Below are 18,822 nucleotides of genomic sequence, written 5' to 3' on the forward strand. Positions count from 1 at the left end.
AGACAGTGGTGGCACAAGAATCAGCTGGATTCCAAACTACAGTACGTCTGATGTCCTGTTCACATACATCGAATTCAGTTGATGACCATCCATCAGCAGTCTTCTATGCATGTGGAGACACATGGGTTAACAAGCCCACTCTAATAAAGCCTCTTATGAATGTTTCCCTCTCTCCATAGCAACTGTGCATGCCCCAAGTATCCAGAATGAAAAAGAGGCGGGAGGGAAGGGACCCCCCCCCTCTCCACCCACCTCGACTGACCCCCAACACCAATTCATTCTGGATCTGTACACTCCAAAAGAAAAAGGGGAGGCTCCAATCATGTTGACTAGAATTACAAATATAAATCGATGGCCATCATACGATATATGGGGAGTCCCAATAGATCATTTCAGCACACCTGTGTGACACAGAAATAAGGTCTTAGCAGCCAAAGAATAAGCTGTCAAGGTAGAATACTGCAGGCTGGTGTTTTAGTAACAACAAAGGGCAGCTCGTGGCACCTTAAAGAGCATGGTAAGGGATTAGGGTTCGTTTTATGGTGGGTAGGGCTTAAGAGTGTGCTAGGCAGCCCTCCTCAAGTCAGACAGAAGGGCTTGATGAAAGGGCCCCATGGCCTGTTGTGTCTGCCGTTTGCCTGTTTGTTGTGCGTGTGTCTGCCGTTGCTGTTTTGTGTCTGCGTTGCCTTTTGTGTGGTGTGTCGCCGTTGCCGTTTACTTTTCCCCTCTGGAGACAGGCACCTGCTTATTCTCCGCGTGCCCAACACGCCAGGTAGCAGCGCCCACTCAGCCTCACCCACTCATCCTTCCTTTCTCGCTGCTCGCGACTCCACAGCTAATGACATGAACCAACCCCACGTTTCCCACTATTGCTTGCTTGCTCTGACTGTTTGAAAGCGCAACAGCCTTGAGATTGTATCCTAACAGTGGCGCTGGCTGAGTTCATGCCAGAGGGCGATAAGGGCAAAGATATTACCTTTCTAATAACTCCCTCCCATTTCTACAGTTCAGCACTATTGCCATCGGTGCCAAAGCTTTATTGATTGGTTTGACAACAAACTGGGAGAATTGTTGTCGATGGATGCTGCAAGGCCCTGGGCTGTGTTTGTTTTAAGGAAGGGTGGTGGTTTCACTGGTAAAGGGGATCAGAGTGCGCTGTTGGCTTTAGTTACGCTGAATGGACAGCTAATACTGAGGAGCTGCCAGAGCGGCCCGGGTACTGACAGAAAAGGGGTCGAGAGGGGCTGAAAAAAAAATGCGGGGGGGGGGGGGGGGGGGGGGGTTTTCCTTCCACTGCTTGGGGGATTTTAAGTTAAAAAAAAAATATCGGAAAATCTGGGGGGTTGGGGGGTTGGGTGGTCCACTTTTTCAAATGTTCTGTGAGGGGCTTTGATTTCATGGATTTCCACTCCCACAACGTGATCTGATGTGTTTTCCCTCCTTTTCAGACATACATCTTCACAGACGGAGAAGATGAGGAGCTGAAGAAGAAAATTGGTGAGTTTTAGATTTTCTTTTGAAACATTTTAGTTCTCATTTTATATTTGTTTTAACCTGAACAGTAGCTGGGATTAGTTCACCATTAAATGTCCAGATTTGATAGTGATAAACCAAGCCCCTATATGAATCCCCATGGAATTTGTTGCTTTGAGCTCCTGGGACATGCAGTCTTAGTGGCAGATGGCATTAAACTGTGTGAAAAAGGCTCTAACAGCGCTATAGTTACAATTACTTGCATTAGCTAGCTTGTAAGGTACTAGTTTGTAACTCACTATCTCCTCCCTCATTGTTCCTACAGGGAGTCACGCCATCAACACCAACTGTTCAGCAGCACACAGCCGCCAAGCTCTATCCTGCAAGATGGCTGTGGAGTACGACAAGTTCATTGAGTCTGGGAAAAAGTCAGTGTCTATTTAAAGTGATGAATTTACCCAGGCTGTATGTCATTCTAGATTTGATAGTGATTATTGTTCTAATTGAAATATTAGAACGCTTTAACAATGTTTTCCCCTCTTAGGTGGTTTTGTCACGTGGATGATGATAACTACGTTAACATGAGGACTCTGGTGAAGCTGCTGTCCCACTACCCCCACACCCAGGACATGTACATTGGCAAGCCCAGCCTGGACCGGCCCATCGAGGCCACAGAGAGGCTAGGAGACAACAAGATGGTAGGTGGACTTAGCCCTCCTGGCTTATAACAACTTTTCAATTGGTTATTAAAAGTTTGAGATGCTTCAGAAGGGTTGCATAACAACAACCTAACATGCTCGTGGTCTCTTTTTTTTCTCCATTTTTTTTCTTCTTCCAGCGACCAGTAAACTTCTGGTTTGCTACTGGGGGAGCCGGCTTCTGTGTGAGTCGAGGCCTGGCTTTGAAGATGAGCCCATGGGCCAGTGGCGGCCATTTTATGAACACGGCAGAGAAGATTCGTCTGCCTGACGACTGCACCATCGGCTACATCATCGAGTCGGTGCTGGGGGTGCCTCTGACCCGCAGCAACTTCTTCCACTCCCATCTGGAGAACCTGCAACAGGTGTCCAGATCTGAACTTCACAAACAGGTGAGATGTGCACGTTTGTCCGGCCGTCGTTTCTGTGAGAATAGAGTTTCAGCATTTATCAGAACTTATTGGGCATGGGTACTAATTTCTTTCTTGTATTTGCTTATTCCAGATCACATTGAGTTATGGAATGTTTGAGAACAAGAGGAACATCATCAATATGAAAGGGGCTTTCCCAGTGGAGGAAGACCCATCAAGGTGAGACATTACCCTCTGCATGACAACTAATACACAAATGGCGATCCTACTCTACTTGAACTATCTTGACTGTAAAGAGGGTATATCTTTTTTTCTCTGTTAATCTAACCTCCATGTCTCGCTCTCTCGCTCCTTGTGTTCCAGGTTTAAGTCTGTGCACTGTTTGCTGTACCCAGACACCCCTTGGTGCCCGCTTCAGGTTGCCTACTAGGTGACCGGCTCCTTTGGTATCCTCGTCCCCGCCGTGCCTCGGTATCTGAAAGGCTGGTGGGGACCCGTGTTTGGTATCGGACTGTGATGTCACTGTATTTTTGTTTCAGTGGCACACGGACTCTGATAGTTTTACTGGGCTGCTGTGCGGCCCACCTTGGGACATTTCCTTCCTGTGTGGTGTCTTGGCTTCCTCCCCTGGCATAGGGGCAGAGGAGCCAGGCAGGCACTTAGTAGGAAGGAGCTTTCAGCATTATGGCTTTGCAGGCAATCAGTGCTTTGTTTTAAATGTTGCTTGTAAATGTATTTGCAATTCTTATAGAATACACTACTTATATATCCAAGCCTTTTGCCAGCTTTACATGATTCATTTGTTGAATTTCCGCTGAATTATTTCCCTCATTGTTCAATTTCTTTTTGTTTCTTCTGGGTTTTGGAAGCCATTCAAGGTGATCCTTTTATGTTCTATAGAAATAATCAGACGGTCAGAATTTCTGAGATTGTGGAGGAAATGGTTTTCATTTGGGGATTTTTGGTTGTGGTTTATTTTTTTGTTCATCTCAGAAGACTCCGGACAAAAACAATAATATGAAGATATTTTGGTGCTTTTTGTTAATGATTTGTCAGTGTTATTACTAATATGATTTGAGCTGGCAGAAGGCAGTTTTCCAAATGTGCCGTCAGGTTATAAAATCTGAGGTACATCAGGAATAAGCACTTTCTCCCTTATTGGTAGTTTTAAATGAATGAATTGATGTCCTTAGATATGTTTCACAGCTGTGTCAACCAACAGATGTAATAACATAACCCCCAAAATATCAATATCTCTAGATTTGATTGTATTTAAGAACATTCCTTGCATTTGATAGAATCAGGGAAAATAATATATAGCAAAGATATCGATATTTTTTTTTCCTGTTACAATCAACTGTTGATTTGTTTGAACATTGTCTTGTTTAAAAATTGCACAGCTGGGTTTCAAATGAACTTTTGCTTGCTCTTGTGAAGTAGCTAAATTACCTCCAACTCTTCCACTGAGAGTTTATATTTACATTACCATCTACACATGTAATACTCTCTGATAACTTTTTGCACAAAATGGATTGATGGAGAGCCATGTACACTAGTCTAACTTATTCCTCAGTGAGTATGCGGGTTGGTTTTGTATTGAGCTTTGCAAGAGCAACACCAGTGTTTACACACACAGAGGTGTTCTTCCTCTGTAAACGACCCATATTGGGTAGGATTGTATATGTTAATTATAAAGCAGTACTTGTGTACTGTGCCTTTTTTGTTGAAATGCTAAATGTGTATATTGCGGATTAGAATGTAAACGGTTTTGATGACCTGGACATGTTCTTTACTGCTTGTTGTAACTGCGCTAAATGGCTGTTATTTATCCTCCAGTATCTGGATGGTTCTAATGTTTGCTTCTCAGGGATTACGATCAAATCCTGATGTTATTACCATAGGAACCACTGTGGTGCCTGAACATGACGCTTTGAAATAAAGTTGGATAACCGCTGAGAAACAATTTTAGTTTCGTATTTTGTTTTCTATGACATTCCATTCATAGCATGAGGTTACAGATCTACTTCTACATAAAGGTTAGAATGGAATAAACCATACTTTTTTTACAGATAGTGTTTGTGAAAAAAATATCAGCTTATTCAATCACGTCATTATTTAGAAGGGATGACATAGGGTGTCATGACTTGCCATGATTTTATGTAACTGTCTGTTAGAGGGCACACCCAGGCATGACGATTTAAAAACTATCATTGTAAACTCAGTCATCTCTCACAACCATGCCAAAGAAAAGGGCTGACTAGAAATGGCAATGCCCAAATTCTTATGTACTCTGTCTAAAGCTCTGTGCTCATCTCACTAAAGCATTTAGGCAAACAACCTCTCCCAGTGAGTCTGAATGTTGGCCGAGGCCCAGCGTGTAAATTATAATGTTAATGGGACACACTTAAAAGCCACAACTCGGAATTAATTTATTAGTCTACAACACTGGGTATGGGAAAGGACATTGTTGCGATTGAAAAGGATTGTGAGGAATTAACAGACCCGCAGTGTGGAACCACAGTTCTCCATGTGTCACAATCCTAATTCCACTGATGTTGTGATCAGACGTGACATTTCTGTGTGTCTGTCAGACGGAGCCACCGCTTTTCTTCAGACAGAATTCTATGCAGAAGACGGAGGACATCACTCATAGTGTGACACCGAGCCTTGGGAAAACAGTTTGGCAATGATGAATTGTGGGTAACGCATTGTACCCCTCTTACAGTACATAAACAGTAGCCCTGCCTGATCTGAAAGATATTAGACCCAACAACGTCCATCACTCAACCAATGCAGTCTCACCTATAGCATAGCGCAGAAAAGCTTCTCAGAAGTTTTCAACCCTCTAGGTTTTGAAATGACTGACCAAGGTAATGTTTCTGTAACCCTGTGAGTCAGACCACACTTTAGAGCCAAAGCTGTACGAGATCACATAACTCTTCAATTAAGGATTTGTTATTCATATAAAACCTTTGTTTTTCTAAGTGAAAGATCAAACCGCTCTCGGTGCCGAAGAAGACATGTTATTATGAGGACACATCCGCGACTTACCACTTAATTGTACAAGAGTTGATATACTTGAGCCATGTTGATGCTGTTCACATGGGTCCAGTGCCAGTAAAGAACCCCCTACTTCCTCTACAGTCATGATACAGTTTCACCCAACTAATAGCCACTGGTTAAATGGATACGGTTACTAGAGTGATGGCTTTAACATGCTTGTGTCATATAATACATTTCACCCTTATTTCAAACCTCCATAAAGATTGGGGGGGGGGGGTTATCATTTCATGTGTCACTGGAGAGGAGAGCTTGATGGCAGATGTCTGTTTGAAACGGAGCTTCAGACACAAAGGGCCCGTAACTTTTCCCACTACATATCACCAAGCCAAGCTATGATTATGGCTTTGTGGCCTGGATGTTTTCTCTGGTAATTTGTCTCACATGCTCAGCTTCACTGACGGGTCCTTCATCCCTTCGCATGAAATGTTTTCTAAATGGACAGATGACTGTGAATGTAAAGTGGGTGAGTCAAAAGATTCAAATATGCTTTGAGAGATAGGACTTCCATTCAGTGGGACTGTAGCCTGAGTGTATGAGCCAGACAACCATAGACGTGTAGTTACAGACACAACAGCAGGTGACAGATGACAAACAGAAAGACATGTAACTGGTGAGAGGGTTATCAGATAGCAACAACAGGACGCTACAGCCCTGTAACCTCATCTCTTCTGGTGACCAGACATAATATTGAAATAGAACCGGGGGTGTTGTTGTGCCACATCTTATCACTGATAAAGATTTTAGGAACCAAACCAGTCCACTATCCAAATTCCGTTTTTTAAATGAGGAATTGTCCACATAGTTGTTGTTTCTGCACACAATGATGCCAGTCAACACTCAATCTCCAGTCTTCCTTGTGTTAGCTTCTCCAGAATCGTGTCAGTCAAACTGTCTGCTCTCACCCTCGCCGTACTTGTGGCTTTAACCCTGGGCGTCAGTCATCATGAATAGCTGATGTATCTAGTCTCTGTCTGCTCTGCCACCCTTTAAATGATAGTTAGTTCTGAGAATTCCCATGTGGCAGTTGACATGAATTCATAAGTACTTTAAACACACATGGACTTAAGGTTTTCTATTTGTTTTGACTGGTTCCCCTCCACTTCAGACGCTACAGACTGTCTGAGTTCCGCCTTTTCCCAGATGGTCCATTTAATGGGTGCTTCCTGTCTAAAAAAAGCTCCCAACCTACTTGAGAATGTGTAGGCCAATAATAGAGCGAGTAGGATTCCAAACATTACAACTATAACTATATTTAAATCATGAAATCCACCCCAAAAATGTGCAATGTAAAGGCCAGAACAACTTGTGCCTTGATAATGAAACGTGAAAGCAAACCTGTTAAACACTCTTGAGGTAAGGTAGTTGACTCACTCTGACTCATTTGGTGGACACACTCAACATTAATCCAACGATCATTTTATCTACAGAGAAGTGTCAGAGATGGCTATTAGATGGTGATGATCTGGAACTGTCTGTATCCTGCTGATAAGACACTTTAACACCTCGGAGAATCTACAGCCTCATAGGTGTTACATCTCACACCTCCCTGCTTGCTGTTGGTTCAGACGTGTCAAAGTACACACGAAAAGTATGTTTTATCAGGGAGGTCTGCCTTGTTTTCATTCATACCCACTGGGCACACACTGGTTTAATCAACACCTTCCACATTTCAATTCCATTTTTTAAATATAACCTTTATTTCACTAGGCAAGTCAGTAAGAACAAATTCTTATTTACAATGACGGCCTACACTGGCCAAACCCGGACGACGCTGGGCCAATGGTGGGGCAATGGTGGTGTGGATTAGGAAACTCCTGCAGTGATGTTCATGGTGAATCCTGGCACAAGGCTAAAATCTGGCGAGGTATGGAAGGCATCCAACATTGGAACAACTGCCAGGAGACAAACATTCCACAGCGCGCCGGGGATTGCGGAGACGCTGGTGACTCGCACGCTGTCACCGTGGCTTTCCCCTGCAGATCACCCACCCAGCCAGTCTCCAATTAACAGCCCACGGTGTCTGTAGGATTAGGAGCGGCTGGAGTGGCAGGATGGTTCTGTATAGCCCCACTGGGAGGGAGCACTCACAGCAACTAGCTGAGGGCTTAATCCGCTTTCTCAACATGTACTCAAAAGCTGTAAAGGCTGTCTTTACCATAATCCAGGTATCACATATCTCTAGAAGTGAGGGCTCGCTTGAACTTCAGAGTGGCTATTATTTGTGAAGACAGTGTCCTTGAACAGACTATAGTGAAGATCCAGCCTTAGAGGAGTGCTGCAGGCTCCTCCCAGACCGATCCATCCATATACCGTAGCCTCTTGAAAGGTCCATTGGGTAAGGTAATACATAAGGGACCTTCTACAGTGTCCCACAGCAGGCAAAACAGTTCCTGTGTGTTCAGCCAATAGCTTGATCTCACCCATCCATCCCACATTGACTCGGAAAGGCCGTGCCTGTAACTCATGATTATTGAATAATTTGATCTGAGTGCTGGGCAATTAATTCCTGTTGGCACAAGCTGTAATTGAATTATCTATCAACAGTCTTATAGTGACAATGATAATGTACTCGACCACTTTCCATGACATTGTCCTAATTGAATCATTTGAATTATCTGAAAACATCCACTTATTTCATCAAAGACATGAAAGGCTGTCCTGCCCATTCCTCACTCATATACCATCGCTGCCCTAGGCCCAAAGTACTTTCCTACACTTAAAGAAACATACACTGAGTATACAAAACATTAGGAATATCTTCTCTGTCCATGACATAGACTGACCATCTCTTATTAATGTCACTTGTTAAATCCACTTCAATCAGTGTAGATGAATGGGAGGATGTAATAAATGTATCACTAGTCACTTTAAACAATGCCACTTTATATAATGTTTACATACCCTACATTACTCATCTCATATGTATATACTGTACTCTATACCATCTACTGCATCTTGCCTATGCCGTTCGGCCATCGCTCTTCCATATATTTATATGTACACATTCTTATTCATTCCTTTACACTTGTGTGTATATGGTAGTTGTTGTGAAATTGTTAGATTACTTGTTAGATATTACGGCACGGTCGGAACTAGAAGCACAAGCATTTCGCTACACTCGCATTACCATCTGCTAACCTTGTGTATGTGACCAATACAATTTGATAGGTTAAAGAAGGATTGCGTCATTCAGAGGGTGAATGGGCAAGACAAAAGATTTAAGCACCTTAGAACGGGGTATGGTAGTAGGTGCCAGGCGCATCAGTTTGTGTCAGGAACTGCAGCGCTGCTGTTTTTTTTTTACCACACTCAACAGTTTCTCATGTGTATCATGAATGGTCCACCGCCCCAAAGGACATCCAGCAAACTTGACACAACTATGGGAAGCATTGGAGTCAACATGGGCCAGCATCCCTGTGGAACGCTTGACACCTTGTAGAGTCCATGCCCCGACGAATTGAGGCTGTTCTGAGGGCAAAGGGGGAGGGGTACAACTCAAGGTGTTCCTAATGTCTGGTAAACTCAGTGTACAAGGGAGCTCCACTGTGAGGGAGGAACGCTAAGTCCATTATACCTGGGGAACAAGGATTAGCTCGTGAAGTCAGTACCGTATGCCCTGGGGTTTAATACTCTTCCCACTCCAGTGTTCGACAGTGACAACATTGGCACCTGCAGGGCTGTTGAGTGATGCTTGGGCCCACACCCTCTGCGTTAACGTCCTAACAGTAACACCATCAATCTTGATGCTACTCTCAGATATGCAAATATCACCGTCAGCGTAAGACATGCTGGATGTCGGGGAGATGAAGACTGATCATCTTTACCAGTTGAACACTAGGTTGACACGCCTAAAGTAATTTGACCCCCATTACAACACATTCTGAAATGTACACAAGGAAGGAGGCCTAATCTTACGGTAGAACACCAAAGGGATCTTCACCAGAGATATGCAGGAAAGGTTGATTTGATAGAGGATGCAACAAAATAGAACATTTCCTTAAAAAATGTTGGGAAACAGTCCTAACTTAGGGACTCAAGCACATATTGAACTGAAGAAATCGGTTTTTTTTTTTTGGTGTAAGTGTCTTAGGGCTGTGCGAGACACAAGCTTTTGCATGGAATGCAAATCAGGAGGCAAATGAATTCTCTGGACAGACAGCTCCTTCTCCAGGCCTCTGCTCCGGCAGACACACAAGAGAGATATAGGACTCCAAGCTACGAGTGTTGACTGTAGCTTGATTACTGCCATGTATGCCTCATAGCCGCCTGTCCGGAGATTTTCAGTTAAATACAGTATATTACAGCTACTGCATAATGCTGTTTATTCATAACCTACACCAAATCCAACTAATGCATCTGTGATCTAGGATTACTGTTATAGGTGTGCCACCCTTCAAATGGGTCTCAGTTCAATCATTCCATTGCAGTATTTATGTATTAGGCCTAAGAGCCAACCAGCAACCAACCAGCAACAAGACAATCGTCCCAACAGAGGAAGACCAGTTCTTTGTAGCGATTTACAAGTCACCCTGCCTTCTAACACAATAGCTCGTTCTGTAAACGCCATTTCCAGCCATTGTTGCTTCTACAGGAGGAACGTTGCCACATTCACGACAAGTGTGGCAAACTAATGTGAAAATGTACCTTGTTAAACCTGTTAAACCGGAGGTGGTGGAAAAACACTGGTTCAAGACAGTAGTTTTGCCCAGGAGGCAAGACTCCCCTCAAAGCCTAGGAACGAAAAGGGATACGGTTTAGATCAATGTAAAAAGTAGGACAGTGAGAGGGAGGGGATTTGCTCGAGAAGATAACTACCCTGCACCAATACCAATGCTTGCTTTTGAAAATGACTGGCTTTCCACACAGCCATGGAATAAAAGGTTAGGGAGGGGGCAACAGGGTAGCTCTAGCGATCCCTCATTCCCCCTCCTGGTGTGTGGGGGATGTGTGTAAAAGAGCTGCTGGGATGTGAGTAACACAGACACACCCCCCAGGATACAGCTGCCTCTCTCTTTTGAGTCCAGCCACAAAGGAGGGACAAGCAACACGACCTGTCTCCTTGACTCCCAGGCCCTCCCATGACTCCAACTACAATGTGCCTGGTAGGACGTCCCTCCAGTCAAAGATGCCTGGGACCTGCATTCACTGCTCTTTGCCGGGCTCAGTCCCACAGGACACTACTGTACATTGTGTTAAAAAAGGGTGGATCAGAATACACTGAGACATCCTCTAGAATTAGACTTTTCTAATTCTAGCTAAAATGGATGACAATTTAGAGAGGCATCTACACTAATAGGCTTCTTCCGTCTGCTCTGTCATGCAGCTGCTCTGAGTCCTGGAGAGATAGCTGGGGTTAGAATCCTCCAGAGGAGAGTTAGCTGTGCTAGTGTAGGAGCATCTGGCTGTGCGCCCAGGCCCGACTCAGGAAGTATCTGCTGGGGGTCAGAGGGCCCTGGCACCATCTCGCCCCTGCTCCGCTATTCAGCCCTCCACCTCAATGCATTAGCAATGCATTCCTCCAATCCAACAATGGGGAGTAATTCAATTTCCTCAAGAGTAAGACTGTGTGAAATTTCATTAGCGCGCTCCTTCTCGCTGAATACATTTCCGGTGCATTTGCAAAAGACTTGGCTGCCTCTTCAGGAGAAACAAGACTATTTAAACACCGTTCTGCTTTGTTTCTTTACTTCTCAGTCAAACTGAAACGTTTGAGAAGCAGGGAAGGAAGGGGGTAGATGTGATTGCTACATATTCAGACAAGAACATTGAATTAGAATTTAAAAAAAAAAAAAATAATCGAATATCGTAAGCATCACTAACCATTTACATGTAAGACCAAAATAAGATAATCTGATAGGCATTGTTGTCTCCATGCATACTTAACGTATACCCTAAAGAGTTACCAAAAAGTTCACATCTGGTGTGAGATACTAAATGGACCTTCCAAACTGATGACAGTGCAGTGAGTGGCCAGAAGGAACGGACAGCTGCTGAGTTCATCTACTTCTCCAGCTGTTCACTTATCATCATCCTAGGATCCAGGAAGAAGTGTTGACCACTTCTCTTTGTTCATACTATGTTGGAAGAACACGTGACAAAACTGATTTGATTTAAAAGGATTTGTTGGACATTTCTGTCATGTTTGTTAAATTCATGTATCGTAAAGGCTGAGTTCCTAACATTACATTTGTAGTAAAATGGGATGAACAAAATACTAGGATTAAAGTACTTTGGCTCATGATCATTCAGGATCGAGGTACCATTCACTCATCCATCCCCGTTCCCATCCCTCCAACCCCTCTTAGACTAGACAGGACGCCAGTCTTGGAGAGACAGCAGCTGCCTGACGTTCTGCCCTACAGGAAGGAGACAATGCTGGACGTCTGTCCTGTTTGTGACACTGGCCTCTCGCCTGCCGTCGGCCCAGTGAGGTTACACAGACAACACAGCCTTTCTCCTCCAGTCAACAGGACATCCAGGCCTATAGCCTTTCAATCTGCACACTACAGAGAACAATAGCACATCCCAGAAATACATTGGAGCTATATTACTGCCTGTAACAAAGCCTGCTGTGTTGAATATCAAAATACTTGTATCAACAAACAACCATCACCTCAGAGTACTATAGCACAGATATATTTACTGAGACACTGTGTAGTTCTGCTGCTACCTAGTGCTACTAGTCACAATATCAGCCAAGTGGAGCAAGCAATCTGTTATCTTTGTTCACCATTGATAGCTGCACATAGGCTTCCACTGTAAAATAATGTAGCCTAAGTTAAAATCAAACTCTCATAAAAATCATGCATTTCTGTCCATTTCAAAACAGTTATGATCAACATTGTCTATTCTTCACTACATGTAAAGACAAGTCAGGGTTCAACAGTTAACGTTGGTTTAATTTCAAAACACTGAGTTCAAGCTCAATAAAACCACAGGTTTAACATGTACAATATTTTAGTAATTGCTTTAAAATTATATGAAAACAATGAGTAAATCTACAGGGAATTGTTATCAAAACAAAGCAATGAAAGACAAAAACTATATCGTATTCCCATAAAAGCAACAAAAATGTTCTGCCTGCTACACATCGTAATATATGCAATGAACACTAAAAAGAATCAAATGGTAAATTACTTTTTTTTAATGAAGGAAAAAAGATTTCATCACCATGACAAAGGAAATGTCAACTTCACCAGCTCATTTAGCAAACTTGTTTTAAAGGGATACTTCAGGATTTTGGCTATTAAGCCCTTTATCGACTTCCCCAGAGTCAGATGCACTGGTGGATTCCATTTTTTTTGTCTCTGCATGCAGTTTGAAGGAAGTTTCTAACTAGCGTTAGTGCATTTGCTAGTAGATACCATACACTTCCACTCATTCAGCTATCGCTAGTTAGCATTGGCTCGCAGATCTACCTCTAACTCATACTGGATGCAGAGACGGTGGTCTATTAGTTCATCTGACTCTGGGGAAGTAGATAAAGGGCATAATAGCCAAAATCCTGAAGTATCCCTTTAAAGTCTGTACATTGATCTAGCATTACAATATCAACAAAGAGAATATGACTACTCTAAAAACAGTAAAAATCCACCATTACTATAATAAATGGTCTTTCACACAGAAAATAAAAGAACAAGTCATTTTCAGCTCAAAATGTAGGGCTCATTTTCCTCATTTGGTTGCTCAGGCAACCACAGTGCTGTGAACTGTACAAACAGGCCTAAGTGAGACATTTAAAAAGATCCTAGTAAAGGTAAGGTGTTGTGTTTGGTTATTGGCACAGTCTGACGAAAGAACCACACCTCTCATATTGATTACAACGCAGAACGAAGGGGCGCCAAGAGAAGCGTCGGTAGCAACAACGTACAACAATATTTCACTGTACGTTTGAAGGGGCACCATGCTTTAGGAGTCCACAGGAAAGTAGGACGCTCTTGCTGAAAAGGTAAATGGTACAAATGAACCTGTGTCACTACAGCATTTCTTCAGTTTACCCATTGTGAAACAACTCCTGCAGTTTCATTTTCTCTCTCCAAAATAGTTCTTTATGCCAAAACACATCTTTGTGACAATGAAATGCTGGTGCATTAGGATGTCCATTTTGCATTCTCTTGGCTGTTGCAACATGCATAATTGTACACTCGAATACATGTATTCTACCCCTCTTTAGAAGAAAGACATACTAATTCATGTACACAGCCTCCAGACACGGGATGTAACGTGATTCAGCAGAGGAGAACGTTGCGAGGCGGTCAGAGATCTGTTGGGAGGACAGGAGACAGGCAAGCAAAAACACCGACCACTGTACACAGAGGAACACCAACACAAGATACCTGGCTAATAGAAGAGCACTGCAAATGAGACTTTAAATGAGTCTTATAATGGTGGAGGAAAACTCTTTTGTTTCGTCTCTCAGCAATCAGGAACCAGTCCTCATATCTGTCGGTTGAAAAAAAGCTTGTGCTTCCGTTAGTTTCGAAATGTTTCCTTTCCTCGTCTGAATGGTCTTCCGGTTTGGGGACAAAACCTTACCATAGAAGTGTGAACATTTTTGTCAAGCAGATCCTCAATTGATCAAACTCCTCAATGTAATTGTGGTATTGATGAGAGGACAGTGGGTCCCACCGTTCACAGCTCCTCTTCTTTAGTGAGCTTTATCCGTCTTTTCAGTTCACATCATCCAAGAGCAGACGCTGGAATCGAAAATAAACTTGTTTTTTTCACAGCAAAACTCTCCAGTTCAAATTCCATGTAGCTTCAGTCATTTTTCAGGAATAGTGGCATACTGTATCACTCCAATGAAAAACCTCCCTCTGGGGGGGGGGGGAGGAGACAACAACAACAGCCACAAACATGCAGGTCAGGACTAATGTAAGAGTTAAGAGGTCCCAGTCTTTTCCAGTCATAGACCTACTACTATAAGACATTAGGAAATAAGATAACTGGTCCCACTCACAGTCTGTGGTCCCACTCACAGTCAGACAAATGCAATAACAAGCTGATGGCTACGTAGATAAGAAATCAGTAGTCTCTCAGCTTGTTAGACAGAAGTAATGACATGTCAATGTGATCTCGTCAGACACATGGATTGAGAGACCGGATAATACAACTGATGTTAATGCCCTTTCCTCGACCAGGCGTTCTACTGGTCGTGTTGCAAGTCCTCCAGATAACAGGATCACATGAGGAACTGAGATGTTTCACTATTATGAAGAACACTCACACGGAATGCTGGAGAAACACTGGTCTTTGTCTTTCAGACATATCATTGCCATAGTATTGTTGAGGTACATCCAACCGTTGAGGAACCGTGCCTGGATCCCAACTTGCTATGACAGAGGACTAGGTCTGTAAAAGGGTGTGAGGGAACAGTGGTTTCTAGGCCTTTCCACAGCTCTCTGTGTAAAGGCATTGCTCAACATCTCCTCCAGCAATGAGCGAGAGAGAGTACAGTACGTAGCAACATATTGAACAAAATCACTATCAATAGTAATCAGTGCTAGCCTAGATGGTCCCATAACTGTCTCAGTCCTCACCAAAGCAATGGCAGTTTAGTTTCATCATCTAGTCAGGTGTTCTCTCCTTCACAGCACCACAACTAGTGGGTTTTGCAGTGGTTAACATGGAGACCATTTGATGGTGGATGTCTCCTTCATACAATATCAAATACAAGAAGACCCCAAAAGTGGCAGACAAATAAAACCAAAAGATGTTGTTGGAGCAACATATCCTCACGTAAGACATTATCACTCCGTTCAAGATGATATTTGGTGGACTGAGCAGACAGAGGAGTGGAAAAGGAGCAGAGATCGTTCATGAAGAGCTGGAGGCCAGTTGCCTCATTAGTCTGTATTGTCCCTGGGCCATGAGGATGGCCCAGCACTGAGGCGGGGCGGTGGTAGGGAGTAGCAGGGGAACAAGGGCCACCACTCAGTCAGTCCACTAGCAGCCCATGAAGCAGATGACAGAGATCACACGATGCTGGAAATAACCTCCCATTGGCCCTCACCCTGCACTGGCTAGCGGCTCCGCTGTTTGGCCCAGCCCAGACTGGCCATCTGGAAACATAATGAAAGGGCCTACGGAAAACATTGTAATGACGACAGAACTATTTACACGATGCGCCTGTCTTGCACGTTCCTTTCTTAGCTCTGTCATCAAGCACACTTCAAAAGACATATTTGGCTCAGATGTTTGAAGTTGTTGCTGGGGGAAGAGGGCTAGTAAGAGCGAAGAGGAGAGGAGATTGGGACTGTAGCCTGGATGAGGATGGAGATGACGTCACAGAGATGTTGAGGGGCATTGGAGAAGAGGTTCCAGAGGCTAGGCGGTTCCACACGGGTGTGTCTGTTGGTGGGTCACGCCCCCGGTGTTGTCTAGAGCTGTGCCGCTGGGTGATGTGGTGGGCGGTGTGGAGTGTGCTGTCGTGAGTGGTGTGACCGAATTCTGTTTTCTTGTGCTGTGATGGGTGCTGTGGAGCTACGGGGGTGGAGGTACTGGGACCCGGTCCGCTGTTGGCCAGGTACTTGCCCATTGCTGGAGGTGTACTGTTGAGAGAAAGAGACAAGTAGGCGTACAAAACAGCATGGGATGCCCGTGTATTCACAGATAAAACATTTTCATCCAATAGAGAAGTATAAAAAATGGAAAAGTCATGAAAGGGCCTCGGAAACATAAGTCTTTACATGATGCCTCTGCCTTAGTGGTGTATATTTGATATTTTCTGTATTTTGAAAGCAGGTCTTTTCCCTGACACCAAAAAAGCAGACTAATGTAACAAGCTGAGAACAACAGGTCACCTTAACAAATCAATAGAGAGGGTTTGGCTGTGAGGCTGGAGAATGAACAAGCTCCACACCTCACAGATGACAACACCCAACAGAAGAAAACATTCAGGGTCCATTCATTCATTTTAAATTGAGTAAGCTGCGCAGAAGCCATGCGGGATACAGCACCGGGGTTTTGCATTGTGGAATGTCACCCGGGAGTCATTTGAAAGCCTATTGTGGACACCTAGGATCAGCAAATGTACAGAATATCTCAGATCCCCTAACCTCAGATTTGGCTCTGAACGGTCTGGTGTGTTGAGATCAGAAATCTACCTCAGTACATATCTACCGTATCTATCCACCATCTATCCAGGTATATATAGTATGTTTCTACATGGGAAAGTAAGGCTTATCATACTGTACTTGAGGGTAATAAACCATAACTGGAATTGGGTTGTCACATCTGTGTACATTAATGTATTTACTGCAAAGGAAGGAGCAGACACAAAACCAGGTGCACTTGCAGTCACATACTCTGTGAAAGATGTGACAGGTCTACAGAAACAGGACTTATCCACTTGCCTATAGCTCCTATATAATATACATGCCATTCAGCTTTTATCCCAAAGCGACTTGCAGTCATGCGTGCACCCAGAGATCATCAGCGTTTCCAGCGCCATGCTCGGCCAACTGGATATAACCAGACGTTATATCCTGCACACGAATGTACTGAAAAGTGGCCTTGCCAGATCATCATGACTTTCAATGGAGTCTCTGTAGACTTAGAGGTAAAGTGAGGTGGAGATCATCCCACTCCACACTCAGAGCCATTCTACCCTTTATAGTGTACATCTATGAGCTCTCCAGGAGAGAGACGGGACATAGGTGGCACAACCTGACAATAGCAGAAAGATGTTCTGGCTCACAGAACAACTCAAGACTTCCAGAATGAACCAGTACAAGTCCTGGACCAGGGGAATCTCCTGGAACAAACTGGATAAAGTTGTTCTCTCTCTATAGTAATTAACTTGTTCATTTTTCAAAACCGTCCATCCCTAAAAAAGTCCACTCAGATGTCATTCATAGTGTCCACTCCTTTCAGACCCTCCCTGGTTCAGGTGGAAAGGGGAATGCAACAGTCTGAAGCAGACTGCAGACTGCAACGCAGTTACGTGAATGTCGTTTTCTGTCGGACGTAGGCTTCAATGTTGTAAAGAAAGCCATAGTGGGCCTGAAGGCAGGACAAGAACGTGACGTGATCACCATAACACAGCTGCAGTGCTGGGGGATCGGAAGGCATGCAGCCCAAGGACACAGTCAGGGAACACGCGTTAGGTGAGGGGTCACACTAGCAAGACACAGGAGGGCAGTGGGGTGGCAGGTAACTCTGGTTACGGCGTGGGTGGTTGGGGTGGGGTGTTGGGGGGGGGTAGACTTGGTTTGGGGGTAACACAGGCCAGTAAGTGAAGGTGGGTGGGCGGGCCATTGTCTGTACCTGTTAGCATAGCGGAGGAGGTTACCAAAACGATCTCTCACTCGCCGAGGGCTTTAACTGCCAGCTGCAGCTGCTGTAACTGTCCATGCCGGCAGTCAAATACAACTGTGTGGGTTTGCAGGAAAGAAAACAACAGCGACAAGACAGTATAGAGAAGATGCACAGTGCAGAGTCTAGGCCCAAGCAGACACACTGACACCAAGGAGGGGCTCAGCCTCCAGGACAGGAGGGCAAGCAGCCAGGGAGGACCAGGGACTGAGGGAACCAGGTTGACTTACAACACACAACCTGTGGAGACTGGTAGCTAGGATCGTCATGTTGACTCTAGCGCTTACTGTGAACCAAACTCACTTGAATATGTCAAAATAAGAGGCAAAAACAAAACACCGACTACTCTGAGACATTTCCAAAACCAGGCCCCGTTGGCAGACTGTTTACTTTAAAACAAGATCTCATCGGAAAGAGCTTTCATTATCATCATCATTATCGTGTCCTACACAACGGCTGCCAAATGACCCAGTCAGTGGAGGTGTTCTGTCCATCAGTGAATAACGTAGACATTGGGACACTTACCGAGGGAGGAGGGGACTCTCTCTCTATCAGTGGGGTGTTCTCACACCGCGGGTTCTGGAAGGCATTGGCATTCTGGGTCCTGTGTAACAGAGCAAACACACACTCCAAGGTTAAACACAGGCAGGGATGGAACTACAGATGCAGAACCTGCGTGCGCACACACGCACAGAAACAGGTGCACAAACACGTACATGACTTACTGACCCTCAAAATATACTTTCCATGCCACAGAAGCACATACATCCACATCTACAAATAGTTCATGATACCATTTAAACCCCAACAGGCACATCAGACACAGAACATCCATGGCTGTACTGTACTGTACAATCCAGCAAAACCAGAGTACCACCAAATCCCCTCCCCCAGCCCCCATC

The 18,822-nt window shown here is 44.2% G+C and overlaps 2 protein-coding genes across 4 annotated transcripts in view; one reads left to right on the forward strand and one right to left on the reverse strand.

Annotated features, from left to right (window-relative positions):
* LOC111981123 (beta-1,3-N-acetylglucosaminyltransferase lunatic fringe) overlaps positions 1-3,419 on the forward strand; it is a 7,231-nt gene extending 3,812 nt beyond the window's left edge. The window contains exons 2-7 of the mRNA XM_024012275.2: positions 1,449-1,497; positions 1,799-1,901; positions 2,018-2,171; positions 2,312-2,563; positions 2,676-2,761; positions 2,906-3,419. Of these exons, the coding sequence (XP_023868043.1) occupies positions 1,449-1,497; positions 1,799-1,901; positions 2,018-2,171; positions 2,312-2,563; positions 2,676-2,761; positions 2,906-2,972 (711 nt within the window). The 3' untranslated portion in view covers positions 2,973-3,419. The remainder of the gene's footprint in view (positions 1-1,448; positions 1,498-1,798; positions 1,902-2,017; positions 2,172-2,311; positions 2,564-2,675; positions 2,762-2,905) is intronic.
* Positions 3,420-12,483: 9,064 nt separating this feature from the next.
* Positions 12,484-18,822, reverse strand: part of ttyh3a (tweety family member 3a) — a 56,008-nt gene continuing 49,669 nt past the window's right edge. For 2 of the 3 annotated variants that reach the window (XM_070449628.1, XM_070449627.1), the window contains 2 exons: positions 18,446-18,524; positions 12,484-16,155 (listed from right to left, as the gene is read on the reverse strand). In XM_070449628.1, coding sequence (XP_070305729.1) covers positions 15,985-16,155; positions 18,446-18,524 — 250 coding nt within the window. In that variant the 3' untranslated portion in view covers positions 12,484-15,984. Of the gene's footprint in view, positions 16,156-17,878; positions 17,978-18,445; positions 18,525-18,822 lie in introns of those variants that run through there. The other variant, XM_024010995.2, reaches the window with a different exon arrangement.

The sequence above is a fragment of the Salvelinus sp. IW2-2015 genome, linkage group LG20, assembly GCF_002910315.2.
Source record: "Salvelinus sp. IW2-2015 linkage group LG20, ASM291031v2, whole genome shotgun sequence".
Classification (NCBI taxonomy): domain Eukaryota; kingdom Metazoa; phylum Chordata; class Actinopteri; order Salmoniformes; family Salmonidae; genus Salvelinus; species Salvelinus sp. IW2-2015.